Below are 14262 nucleotides of genomic sequence, written 5' to 3'. Positions count from 1 at the left end.
ACACGGTGCACTAACCACTACACTGCCACTCCCCTGTAGAAACGCACATGGACACACACACAAACACCACGCTCTTACAGCCAGAGCTCCAGAGGTCTAGAAAATTAAACAAACTATTTGGTGCTGGCAGTGGTGCACAAGTAGAAATAACAAAACACTCAAGACATCCGTCAACAACGCTGTGTGTCCTTAAAAGGAAACAAATATTGAATAGCCGACGCTAAGGGCAATGTCACATCTTCATTACGCATCAATGGGCTCACATGAATAAGGGCCAAAATATTACCTGTTATATATTTTTTACTTTTAAGGCCAGTGTTATTGACGAATGCGTTGAGAGGTCACCAGGAAGGCTACCATTCGGCGCGGATCACACGGAGGTCATGGTGACACAAGTCTCCGTCATCAGGTGGAACCGTCACAGCTAGATGATGTATCATGATACAGTACATTTTGCTGTGACGGTACTACCTGATGACGGAGACTTGTGTTGCCTCCGAAACGTCGTGATTTATTATTTTATTTATATTATTACTTCTATTAATTTTAATTTAAAAAATTCCTACGTGACTTCACCGAAAAAACCTAAGAGTATGAATCCTTGCAGTCACGAAAGCTTCAAATCTAGAATTCAATTATTTTTATTTTATCAGGTAAGGCCCACGGCGCTATATAGTTCTTTTCCAGAAGCGATCTGGCTATCACAAATGATAGCTCAACAAAGTGGCTTATCGCGCGGAAATGTATAGCAGTCAAATACTCTTAAACGAACGTTGATTCTAAATGTGGAGGGAAAAACCGGAGAAAAATCCACGCGACCACGGGGAAAGAGACACTCAAAGTCCAAATATACAGCCGTCAGGGCAGGGATAAAACCCACGACCTCCTGTATGCCAGGCGAGGGAGTTAACATTATCGCTACCGCGGCGCCTAAAATCGCGAATTTAAATGAAGCCTCAAAGCGAAATTTCGCAAATTACTCTTAGTCACACATTAGGGTTAGGCGCTTCCAAATATTTATTTCCACAAAAAAAATGTCCGCACATCGTGCGCTGAAAATAGAAAGATACTAGATTTGAAGCTTTCGTGACTGCAAGGATTCATATTTATAGATTTTTTCGGTAAAGTCACGTAGGTAAAAATGTAAATTAATAAAATAAATAAAATCAAATCACGACGTTTCGGAGGCAACACCTGAAGACGGAAGCTTGTGTTGCCTCCGAAACGTCGTGATTTTTATTTATTTTTATTTTACTTTTATTAATTTAAATTTTTTACCTACGTGACTTTACCGAAAAAACCTAAGAATATACAAAGATACCTCTGTACGTTTAGAATGTCCCTCTCTTACCTTGGGTGCGTTGTGACCAACGGCCACATGGGGGCCTCTGTGACTTCGCATGGTGAAGCGCATGATCTGCCGCTTGGCGAAGATGAAGAGCAGCACGAAGACCTGAGGCCACAGGAAGAGAGACAAAGACGGCTCAGCCGTCGCATTCGACGTGGTCTTTTTGTGCGCACACACACGTGTACCTGAGCAGCGGGTAAAGGGTGCAAGCCCTTCGTAGTACTTGGCTCACACCGCTGGAGAAACCCTCTTAGAGGTCGCTCTTCACTAACTTTCACTGGGATTTTTGCACAGCGTTTTTTTTTTTTAAGATTTGCTGGTTTATCCCAGGAAGTTTCTGTTGCGCGTCGTCGCTTTAAGATGTTCTTCGTTCATATTTTGTTTGTTACGGTTGGACCTGACTTAAGAGCCGCATGGCTCACAGGGCTATGTCAAATAAATGAAACTTGAAACTAATAACTCTTTGGTTTTTTCGGTAAAGTCACGTCAGTAAAAATAAATAAATGAATGAAAAAACAACTAAATAAAATCACGACGTTTCGGAGGCAACACAAGCTTCCGAATTGAAACTAATTTTCACAAGGGATACCGCTTTCGCCGATAATTAATACATTGACTTAAAATTTTCGTGACTGCAGGAATTAATATTCTATGGTTCTTTCGGTAAAGTCACGTAGATAAAACATAAAACATATTTGTATTATAATTTTTCATTTTTATTATTTATATTTTATTTTCCATCTACGTGACTTTACCGAACGAACCATAGAAAAATGAAGACATCATCAGCGTGAGGGCCCCACCACACATTTGAAACCATTGTGGGTTTGACAGCAGCACTGTGATGGGCGTTAACGTCACACGTTGTGTATCGTCTGGGGCCGCAATAAAGGCCACCAGGGGCCGCACTAAAGGCCACCAGGGGCCGCACTAAAGGCCACCAGGGGCCGCACTAAAGGCCACCAGGGGCCGCACTAAAGGCCACCAGGGGCCGCACTAAAGGCCACCAGGGGCCGCACTAAAGGCCACCAGGGGCCGCACTAAAGGCCACCAGGTGCCGCACTAAAGGCCACCAGGGGCCGCACTAAAGGCCACCAGGGGCCGCACTAAAGGCCACCAGGGGCCGCACTAAAGGCCACCAGGGGCCGCACTAAAGGCCACCAGGGGCCGCACTAAAGGCCACCAGGGGCCGCACTAAAGGCCACCAAGGGCCGCACTAAAGGCCACCAGGGGCCGCACTAAAGGCCACCAGGGGCCACACTAAAGGCCACCAAGGGCCGCACTAAAGGCCACCAGGGGCCGCACTAAAGGCCACCAGGGGCCTCACTAAAGGCCACCAGGGGCCGCACTAAAGGCCACCAGGGGCCGCACTAAAGGCCACCAGGGGCCGCAATAAAGGCCACCAGGGGCCGCACTAAAGGCCACCAGGGGCCGCACTAAAGGCCACCAGGGGCCGCACTAAAGGCCATCAGGGGCCGCACTAAAGGCCATCAGGGGCCGCACTAAAGGCCACCAGGGGCCGCACTAAAGGCCACCAGGGGCCGCACTAAAGGCCACCAGGGGCCGCAATAAAGGCCACCAGGGGCCGCACTAAAGGCCACCAGGGGCCGCACTAAAGGCCACCAGGGGCCTCACTAAAGACCATCAGGGGCCTCACTAAAGGCCACCAGGTGCCTCACTAAAGACCACCAGGGGCCACACTAAAGGCCACCAGGGGCCTCACTAAAGACCATCAGGGGCCTCACTAAAGGCCACCAGGGGCCGCACTAAAGGCCACCAGGGGCCTCACTAAAGGCCACCAGGGGCCGCACTAAAGGCCACCAGGGGCCGCACTAAAGGCCACCAGGGGCCGCAATAAAGGCCACCAGGGGCCGCACTAAAGGCCACCAGGGGCCGCACTAAAGGCCACCAGGGGCCGCACTAAAGGCCATCAGGGGCCACACTAAAGGCCACCAGGGGCCTCACTAAAGACCATCAGGGGCCTCACTAAAGGCCACCAGGGGCCACACTAAAGGCCACCAGGGGCCTCACTAAAGACCATCAGGTGCCTCACTAAAGACCATCAGGTGCCACACTAAAGGCCACCAGGGGCCTCACTAAAGACCATCAGGGGCCTCACTAAAGGCCACCAGGGGCCTCACTAAAGACCACCAGGTGCCTCACTAAAGACCATCAGGGGCCACACTAAAGGCCACCAGGGGCCTCACTAAAGACCATCAGGGGCCTCACTAAAGGCCACCAGGGGCCACACTAAAGGCCACCAGGGGCCTCACTAAAGACCATCAGGTGCCTCACTAAAGGCCACCAGGGGCCTCACTAAAGGCCATCAGGGGCCTCACTAAAGGCCATCAGGGGCCTCACTAAAGGCCATCAGGGGCCTCACTAAAGGCCATCAGGGGCCTCACTAAAGGCCATCAGGGGCCTCACTAAAGGCCACCAGGGGTCTCACTAAAGGCCACCAGGGGCCTCACTAAAGGCCACCAGGGGTCTCACTAAAGGCCACCAGGGGCCACACTAAAGGCCACCAGGGGCCTCACTAAAGGCCACCAGGGGCCGCACTAAAGGCCATCAGGGGCCTCACTAAAGGCCACCAGGGGCCGCACTAAAGGCCACCAGGGGCCTCACTAAAGGCCACCAGGGGCCACACTAAAGGCCATCAGGGGCCGCACTAAAGGCCACCAGGGGCCTCACTAAAGGCCACCAGGGGTCACACTAAAGGCCATCAGGGGCCTCACTAAAGGCCATCAGGGGCCTCACTAACAGCCACCAGGGGTCACACTAAAGGCCATCAGGGGCCTCACTAAAGGCCACCAGGGGCCGCACTAAAGGCCACCAGGGGCCTCACTAAAGGCCACCAGGGGTCACACTAAAGGCCATCAGGGGTCTCACTAAAGGCCACCAGGGGCCTCACTAAAGGCCACCAGGGGCCTCACTAAAGGCCATCAGGGGCCGCACTAAAGGCCACCAGGGGTCACACTAAAGGCCATCAGGGGTCTCACTAAAGGCCATCAGGGGCCTCACTAAAGGCCATCAGGGGCCGCACTAAAGGCCACCAGGGGCCTCACTAAAGACCATCAGGGGCCTCACTAAAGGCCACCAGGGGTCACACTAAAGGCCACCAGGGGCCTCACTAAAGGCCATCAGGGGCCTCACTAAAGGCCACCAGGGGTCACACTAAAGGCCATCAGGGGCCTCACTAAAGGCCATCAGGGGCCTCACTAAAGGCCATCAGGGGACTCACTAAAGGCCACCAGGGGTCACACTAAAGGCCATCAGGGGCCTCACTAAAGGCCATCAGGGGCCGCACTAAAGGCCACCAGGGGCCGCACTAAAGGCCATCAGGGGCCTCACTAAAGGCCATCAGGGGCCTCACTAAAGGCCACCAGGGGCCGCACTAAAGGTCACCAGGGGTCTCACTAAAGGCCATCAGGGGTCGCACTAAAGGCCACCAGGGGTCCCACTAAAGGCCATCAGGGGCCGCACTAAAGGCCACCAGGGGCCGCACTAAAGGCCACCAGGGGTCGCACTAAAGGCCATCAGGGGCCGCACTAAAGGCCACCAGGGGCTGCACTAAAGGCCACCAGGGGTCGCACTAAAGGCCATCAGGGGCCTCACTAAAGGCCATCAGGGGCCTCACTAAAGGCCACCAGGGGTCGCACTAAAGGCCACCAGGGGCCGCACTAAAGGTCACCAGGGGTCTCACTAAAGGCCATCAGGGGCCTCACTAAAGGCAATCAGGGGTCGCACTAAAGGCCATCAGGGGTCGCACTAAAGACCACCAGGGCCGCACTAAAGGCCATCAGGGGCCTCACTAAAGGCCATCAGGGGCCGCACTAAAGACCACCAGGGTCTCACTAAAGGCCATCAGGGGCCTCACTAAAGGCCATCAGGGGTCGCACTAAAGGCCATCAGGGGCCGCACTAAAGGCCACCAGGGCCGCACTAAAGGCCACCAGGACCGCACTAAAGACCACCAGGGCCGCACTAAAGGCCACCAGGGCCGCACTAAAGACCACCAGGGCCGCACTAAAGACCACCAGGGGCCGCACTAAGACCACCAGGGCCGCACTAAAGGCCACCAGGGCCGCACTAAAGGCCACCAGGACGGCACTAAAGACCACCAGGGCCGCACTAAAGGCCACCAGGGCCGCACTAAAGGCCACCAGGACCGCACTAAAGACCACCAGGACCGCACTAAAGGCCACCAGGGCCGCACTAAAGGCCACCAGGGGCCGCACTAAAGGCCACCAGGGGCCGCACTAAAGGCCACCAGGGGCCGCACTAAAGGCCACCAGGGGCCGCACTAAAGGCCACCAGGTGCCACACTAAAGGCCATCAGGGGCCGCACTAAAGGCCACCAGGGGCCGCACTAAAGGCCACCAGGGGCCGCACTAAAGGCCACCAGGGGCCTCACTAAAGGCCACCAGGGGCCTCACTAAAGGCCACCAGGGGCCGCACTAAAGGCCACCAGGGGCCGCACTAAAGGCCATCAGGGGCCGCACTAAAGGCCATCAGGGGCCGCACTAAAGGCCACCAGGTGCCTCACTAAAGGCCACCAGGTGCCTCACTAAAGGCCATCAAGGGCCGCACTAAAGGCCATCAAGGGCCACACTAAAGGCCATCAAGGGCCGCACTAAAGGCCACCAGGTACCTCACTAAAGGCCATCAAGGGCCGCACTAAAGGCCATCAAGGGCCACACTAAAGGCCATCAGGGGCCGCACTAAAGGCCACCAGGGGCCGCACTAAAGGCCACCAGGTGCCTCACTAAAGGCCATCAAGGGCCGCACTAAAGGCCATCAAGGGCCACACTAAAGGCCACCAGGTGCCTCACTAAAGGCCATCAGGGGCCGCACTAAAGGCCACCAGGTGCCTCACTAAAGGCCATCAAGGGCCGCACTAAAGGCCATCAAGGGCCACACTAAAGGCCATCAAGGGCCACACTAAAGGCCATCAAGGGCCGCACTAAAGGCCACCAGGGGCCTCACTAAAGGCCATCAAGGGCCGCACTAAAGGCCATCAAGGGTCGCACTAAAGGCCATCAGGGGCCACACTAAAGGCCACCAGGGGGCCGCACTAAAGGCCACCAGGGGCCTCACTAAAGGCCATCAAGGGCCGCACTAAAGGCCATCAAGGGCCACACTAAAGGCCATCAGGGGCCACACTAAAGGCCATCAAGGGCCACACTAAAGGCCATCAGGGGCCTCACTAAAGGCCATCAAGGGCCGCACTAAAGGCCATCAAGGGCCACACTAAAGGCCATCAGGGGCCGCACTAAAGGCCATCAAGGGCCACACTAAAGGCCATCAGGGGCCTCACTAAAGGCCATCAAGGGCCGCACTAAAGGCCATCAAGGGCCGCACTAAAGGCCACCAGGGGCCTCACTAAAGGCCATCAAGGGCCACACTAAAGGCCATCAAGGGCCACACTAAAGGCCATCAGGGGCCACACTAAAGGCCACCAGGGGGCCGCACTAAAGGCCACCAGGGGCCTCACTAAAGGCCATCAAGGGCCGCACTAAAGGCCACCAGGGGCCTCACTAAAGGCCATCAAGGGCCGCACTAAAGGCCATCAGGGGCCTCACTAAAGGCCATCAGGGGCCTCACTAAAGGCCATCAAGGGCCGCACTAAAGGCCATCAAGGGCCGCACTAGAGGCCATCAAGGGCCGCACTAAAGGCCATCAAGGGCCGCACTAAAGGCCATCAGGGGCCGCACTAAAGGCCATCAAGGGCCGCACTAAAGGCCATCAGGGGCCTCACTAAAGGCCATCAGGGGCCTCACTAAAGGCCATCAGGGGCCGCACTAAAGGCCATCAAGGGCCGCACTAAAGGCCATCAAGGGCCACACTAAAGGCCATCAGGGGCCGCACTAAAGGCCATCAAGGGCCGCACTAAAGGCCACCAGGGGCCGCACTAAAGGCCATCAAGGGCCACACTAAAGGCCATCAGGGGCCTCACTAAAGGCCATCAGGGGCCTCACTAAAGGCCACCAGGGGCCTCACTAAAGGCCATCAAGGGCCACACTAAAGGCCATCAAGGGCCACACTAAAGGCCATCAGGGGCCTCACTAAAGGCCACCAGGGGTCACACTAAAGGCCATCAGGGGCCTCACTAAAGGCCATCAGGGGCCTCACTAAAGGCCACCAGGGGTCACACTAAAGGCCATCAGGGGCCTCACTAAAGGCCACCAGGGGCCGCACTAAAGGCCACCAGGGGCCTCACTAAAGGCCACCAGGGGTCACACTAAAGGCCATCAGGGGTCTCACTAAAGGCCACCAGGGGCCTCACTAAAGGCCACCAGGGGCCTCACTAAAGGCCATCAGGGGCCGCACTAAAGGCCACCAGGGGTCGCACTAAAGGCCATCAGGGGTCTCACTAAAGGCCATCAGGGGCCTCACTAAAGGCCATCAGGGGCCGCACTAAAGGCCACCAGGGGCCTCACTAAAGACCATCAGGGGCCTCACTAAAGGCCACCAGGGGTCACACTAAAGGCCACCAGGGGCCTCACTAAAGGCCATCAGGGGCCTCACTAAAGGCCACCAGGGGTCACACTAAAGGCCATCAGGGGCCTCACTAAAGGCCATCAGGGGCCTCACTAAAGGCCATCAGGGGACTCACTAAAGGCCACCAGGGGTCACACTAAAGGCCATCAGGGGCCTCACTAAAGGCCATCAGGGGCCGCACTAAAGGCCACCAGGGGCCGCACTAAAGGCCATCAGGGGCCTCACTAAAGGCCATCAGGGGCCTCACTAAAGGCCACCAGGGGCCGCACTAAAGGTCACCAGGGGTCTCACTAAAGGCCATCAGGGGTCGCACTAAAGGCCACCAGGGGTCCCACTAAAGGCCATCAGGGGCCGCACTAAAGGCCACCAGGGGCCGCACTAAAGGCCACCAGGGGTCGCACTAAAGGCCATCAGGGGCCGCACTAAAGGCCACCAGGGGCCGCACTAAAGGCCACCAGGGGTCGCACTAAAGGCCATTAGGGGCCTCACTAAAGGCCATCAGGGGCCTCACTAAAGGCCACCAGGGGTCGCACTAAAGGCCACCAGGGGCCGCACTAAAGGTCACCAGGGGTCTCACTAAAGGCCATCAGGGGCCTCACTAAAGGCAATCAGGGGTCGCACTAAAGGCCATCAGGGGTCGCACTAAAGACCACCAGGGCCGCACTAAAGGCCATCAGGGGCCTCACTAAAGGCCATCAGGGGCCGCACTAAAGACCACCAGGGTCTCACTAAAGGCCATCAGGGGCCTCACTAAAGGCCATCAGGGGTCGCACTAAAGGCCATCAGGGGCCGCACTAAAGGCCACCAGGGCCGCACTAAAGGCCACCAGGACCGCACTAAAGACCACCAGGGCCGCAGTAAAGGCCACCAGGGCCGCACTAAAGACCACCAGGGCCGCACTAAAGACCACCAGGGGCCGCACTAAAGACCACCAGGGCCGCACTAAAGGCCACCAGGGCCGCACTAAAGGCCACCAGGACCGCACTAAAGACCACCAGGGCCGCACTAAAGGCCACCAGGGCCGCACTAAAGGCCACCAGGACCGCACTAAAGACCACCAGGACCGCACTAAAGGCCACCAGGGCCGCACTAAAGGCCACCAGGGGCCGCACTAAAGGCCACCAGGGGCCGCACTAAAGGCCACCAGGGGCCGCACTAAAGGCCACCAGGTGCCACACTAAAGGCCATCAGGGGCCGCACTAAAGGCCACCAGGGGCCGCACTAAAGGCCACCAGGGGCCGCACTAAAGGCCACCAGGGGCCTCACTAAAGGCCACCAGGGGCCTCACTAAAGGCCACCAGGGGCCGCACTAAAGGCCACCAGGGGCCGCACTAAAGGCCATCAGGGGCCGCACTAAAGGCCATCAGGGGCCGCACTAAAGGCCACCAGGTGCCTCACTAAAGGCCACCAGGTGCCTCACTAAAGGCCATCAAGGGCCGCACTAAAGGCCATCAAGGGCCACACTAAAGGCCATCAAGGGCCGCACTAAAGGCCACCAGGTACCTCACTAAAGGCCATCAAGGGCCGCACTAAAGGCCATCAAGGGCCACACTAAAGGCCATCAGGGGCCGCACTAAAGGCCACCAGGGGCCGCACTAAAGGCCACCAGGTGCCTCACTAAAGGCCATCAAGGGCCGCACTAAAGGCCATCAAGGGCCACACTAAAGGCCACCAGGTGCCTCACTAAAGGCCATCAGGGGCCGCACTAAAGGCCACCAGGTGCCTCACTAAAGGCCATCAAGGGCCGCACTAAAGGCCATCAAGGGCCACACTAAAGGCCATCAAGGGCCACACTAAAGGCCATCAAGGGCCGCACTAAAGGCCACCAGGGGCCTCACTAAAGGCCATCAAGGGCCGCACTAAAGGCCATCAAGGGTCGCACTAAAGGCCATCAGGGGCCACACTAAAGGCCACCAGGGGGCCGCACTAAAGGCCACCAGGGGCCTCACTAAAGGCCATCAAGGGCCGCACTAAAGGCCATCAAGGGCCACACTAAAGGCCATCAGGGGCCACACTAAAGGCCATCAAGGGCCACACTAAAGGCCATCAGGGGCCTCACTAAAGGCCATCAAGGGCCGCACTAAAGGCCATCAAGGGCCACACTAAAGGCCATCAGGGGCCGCACTAAAGGCCATCAAGGGCCACACTAAAGGCCATCAGGGGCCTCACTAAAGGCCATCAAGGGCCGCACTAAAGGCCATCAAGGGCCGCACTAAAGGCCACCAGGGGCCTCACTAAAGGCCATCAAGGGCCACACTAAAGGCCATCAAGGGCCACACTAAAGGCCATCAGGGGCCACACTAAAGGCCACCAGGGGGCCGCACTAAAGGCCACCAGGGGCCTCACTAAAGGCCATCAAGGGCCGCACTAAAGGCCACCAGGGGCCTCACTAAAGGCCATCAAGGGCCGCACTAAAGGCCATCAGGGGCCTCACTAAAGGCCATCAGGGGCCTCACTAAAGGCCATCAAGGGCCGCACTAAAGGCCATCAAGGGCCGCACTAGAGGCCATCAAGGGCCGCACTAAAGGCCATCAAGGGCCGCACTAAAGGCCATCAGGGGCCGCACTAAAGGCCATCAAGGGCCGCACTAAAGGCCATCAGGGGCCTCACTAAAGGCCATCAGGGGCCTCACTAAAGGCCATCAGGGGCCGCACTAAAGGCCATCAAGGGCCGCACTAAAGGCCATCAAGGGCCACACTAAAGGCCATCAGGGGCCGCACTAAAGGCCATCAAGGGCCGCACTAAAGGCCACCAGGGGCCGCACTAAAGGCCATCAAGGGCCACACTAAAGGCCATCAGGGGCCTCACTAAAGGCCATCAGGGGCCTCACTAAAGGCCACCAGGGGCCTCACTAAAGGCCATCAAGGGCCACACTAAAGGCCATCAAGGGCCACACTAAAGGCCATCAGGGGCCTCACTAAAGGCCATCAGGGGCCTCACTAAAGGCCACCAGGGGCCTCACTAAAGGCCATCAAGGGCCACACTAAAGGCCATCAGGGGCCTCACTAAAGGCCATCAGGGGCCTCACTAAAGGCCATCAGGGGCCTCACTAAAGGCCACCAGGGGCCACACTAAAGGCCATCAGGGGCCTCACTAAAGGCCATCAGGGGCCTCACTAAAGGCCATCAGGGGCGACACTAAAGGCCATCAGGGGTCTCACTAAAGGCCATCAGGGGCCTCACTAAAGGCCATCAGGGGCCACACTAAAGGCCATCAGGGGCCTCACTAAAGGCCATCAGGGGCCTCACTAAAGGCCATCAGGGGCCACACTAAAGGCCATCAGGGGCCTCACTAAAGGCCATCAGGGGCCACACTAAAGGCCATCAGGGGCCACACTAAAGGCCATCAGGGGTCTCACTAAAGGCCACCAGGGGCCTCACTAAAGGCCATCAGGGGCCTCACTAAAGGCCATCAGGGGCCTCACTAAAGGCCATCAGGGGCCTCACTAAAGGCCACCAGGGGCCTCACTAAAGGCCACCAGGGGCCACACTAAAGGCCATCAGGGGCCTCACTAAAGGCCATCAGGGGCCTCACTAAAGGCCACCAGGGGCCACACTAAAGGCCACCAGGGGCCACACTAAAGGCCATCAGGGGCCACACTAAAGGCCATCAGGGGCCTCACTAAAGGCCACCAGGAGCCACACTAAAGGCCATCAGGGGCCACACTAAAGGCCATCAGGGGTCTCACTAAAGGCCACCAGGGGCCTCACTAAAGGCCATCAGGGGCCTCACTAAAGGCCACCAGGGGCCGCACTAAAGGCCACCAGGGGCCGCACTAAAGGCCATCAGGGGCCTCACTAAAGGCCACCAGGGGCCGCACTAAAGGCCATCAGGGGCCTCACTAAAGGCCATCAGGGGCCTCACTAAAGGCCACCAGGGGCCTCACTAAAGGCCACCAGGGGCCGCACTAAAGGCCACCAGGGGCCTCACTAAAGGCCATCAGGGGCCTCACTAAAGGCCACCAGGGGCCGCACTAAAGGCCACCAGGGGCCGCACTAAAGGCCATCAGGGGTCTCACTAAAGGCCACCAGGGGCCTCACTAAAGGCCACCAGGGGCCTCACTAAAGGCCACCAGGGGCCGCACTAAAGGCCATCAGGGGCCTCACTAAAGGCCATCAGGGGCCTCACTAAAGGCCATCAGGGGCCTCACTAAAGGCCATCAGGGGCCACACTAAAGGCCATCAAGGGCCACACTAAAGGCCATCAAGGGCCGCAATAAAGGCCATCAGGGGCCACACTAAAGGCCATCAGGGGCCGCACTAAAGGCCATCAGGGGCCTCACTAAAGGCCATCAGGGGCCTCACTAAAGGCCATCAGGGGCCACACTAAAGGCCATCAGGGGCCGCAATAAAGGCCATCAGGGGCCTCACTAAAGGCCATCAGGGGACGCACTAAAGGCCATCAGGGGACGCACTAAAGGCCATCAGGGGCCTCACTAAAGGCCATCAGGGGCCTCACTAAAGGCCATCAGGGGCCTCACTAAAGGCCACCAGGGGCCTCACTAAAGGCCATCAGGGGCCGCACTAAAGGCCATCAGGGGCCGCACTAAAGGCCATCAGGGGCCGCACTAAAGGCCATCAGGGGCCGCACTAAAGGCCATCAGGGGCCTCACTAAAGGCCATCAGGGGCCGCATTAAAGGCCACCAGGGGCCGCACTAAAGGCCATCAGGGGCCGCACTAAAGGCCATCAGGGGCCGCACTAAAGGCCATCAGGGGCCGCACTAAAGGCCATCAGGGGCCTCACTAAAGGCCACCAGGGGCCGCACTAAAGGCCATCAGGGGCCTCACTAAAGGCCATCAGGGGCCGCACTAAAGGCCATCAGGGGCCGCACTAAAGGCCATCAGGGGCCTCACTAAAGGCCACCAGGGGCCGCACTAAAGGCCATCAGGGGCCTCACTAAAGGCCATCAGGGGCCACACTAAAGGCCACCAGGGGCCACACTAAAGGCCACCAGGGGCCACACTAAAGGCCACCAGGGGCCACACTAAAGGCCATCAGGGGCCACACTAAAGGCCACCAGGGGCCGCACTAAAGGCCACCAGGGGCCACACTAAAGGCCATCAGGGACCACACTAAAGGCCACCAGCTGGCTGCATGAGTCACTCCACAACAGCAGGAGCATCACTCGCAGGCAAGGTAAAAATACTCACCCACCCTCACCCCTCTGCCGTCACTCAAGCTCCACCAACTCACCCTCACCAAAGCTCGCCTCTCGTCTCCCCCTACAACCCCTGAGAGCTCTCGACCCTCGGCCAAGCTCAACCCCGAGACGCTCACCCCGCGACTCACCAGGGCTCCGTACGCGATCACCAGCACCGCGTTCACCCCGGCGATCCTGAAACGCTGCCCCTCCTGACTGCTGCTGTTACCCGCCATGGTAAGAGGCTCCCTCCGTGAGGCTCCGTCCGGGAGTCTCCGTGAGGCTCCGTGAGTCTCCCTCGGGCTCCCTCCGTGAGTGAGTCGCCCTCCGTGAGTCTCCCTCCCTGACACTCTGTGAGTCTCCCTCGGGCTCCCACGTGAGTGAGTCGCCCTCCGTGAGTCTCCGTGAGTCTCCCTCAGTGAAGCTCAGTGAGACTTCGTGAGTCTCCCTCGGGCTCCCACGTGAGTGAGTCTCTCTCCGTGAGTCTCCCTCCGTGAGTCTCCCTCCCTGAGGCTCTGTGAGTCTCCCTCGGGCTCCCACGTGAGTGAGTCTCCCTCCGTGAGTCTCCCTCCGTGAGGCTCCGTGAGACTTCGTGAGTCTCCCTCGGGCTCCCACGTGAGTGAGTCTCCCTCCGTGAGTCTCCCTCCGTGAGGCTCCGTGAGACTTCGTGAGTCTCCCTCTGGCTCCCACGTGAGTGAGTCGCCCTCCGTGAGTCTCCCTCAGTGAGGCTTCGTGAGTCTCCCTCCGTGAGGCTCCGTGAGTCTCCCTCCGTAAGACTTCGTGAGGCTCCGTGAGTCTCCCTCGGGCTCCCACGTGAGTGAGTCTCCCTCCGTGAGTCTCCCTCCGTGAGACTCCCGTGAGTCTCTCTCGGGCTCCCACGTGAGTCTCTCTCCGTGAGGCTTCGTGAGGCTCCCTGAGTCTCCCTCGGGCTCCCACGTGAGTGAGTCTCCCTCCGAGGCTCCCTCCGTGAGGCTTCGTGAGTCTCCGTGAGGCTCCGTGAGTCTCCCTCGTGAGTGAGTATCCCTCCGTGAGTCTCCCTCCCTGAGGCTCTGTGAGTCTCCCTCGGGCTCCCACGTTAGTGAGTCTCCCCCGTGAGTGAGTCTCCCTCCGAGGCTCCCTCCGTGAGGCTCCCTCCGTGAGGCTTCGTGAGTTTCCCTCGGGCTCCCTCCGTGAGTGAGTCTCTCTCCGTGAGTCTCCGTGAGTCTCCCTCAGTGAAGCTCAGTGAGGCTCCGTGAGTCTCCCTCGGGCTCCCACGGGCGTCAGGAAGAAACTG

The 14262-nt window shown here is 58.3% G+C and overlaps 1 protein-coding gene across 1 annotated transcript in view; it reads right to left on the bottom strand.

The window, feature by feature from the left end:
• Window positions 1-14262, bottom strand: part of C50H1orf43 (chromosome 50 C1orf43 homolog) — a 27715-nt gene extending 13453 nt beyond the window's left edge. Inside the window, exons 1-2 of the mRNA XM_061572470.1 lie at window positions 13139-14262; window positions 1352-1453 (exon numbers count right to left, since the gene is read on the bottom strand). Of these exons, the coding sequence (XP_061428454.1) occupies window positions 1352-1453; window positions 13139-13225 (189 nt within the window). The 5' untranslated portion in view covers window positions 13226-14262. The remainder of the gene's footprint in view (window positions 1-1351; window positions 1454-13138) is intronic.

The sequence above is a fragment of the Lethenteron reissneri genome, chromosome 50, assembly GCF_015708825.2.
Source record: "Lethenteron reissneri isolate LAM-NWPU_2019-01 chromosome 50, ASM1570882v1, whole genome shotgun sequence".
Classification (NCBI taxonomy): Eukaryota; Metazoa; Chordata; class Hyperoartia; order Petromyzontiformes; family Petromyzontidae; genus Lethenteron; species Lethenteron reissneri.
Note: the sequence above shows the minus strand (reverse complement) of the source record. Positions and strands in the feature narration are given on the sequence as shown.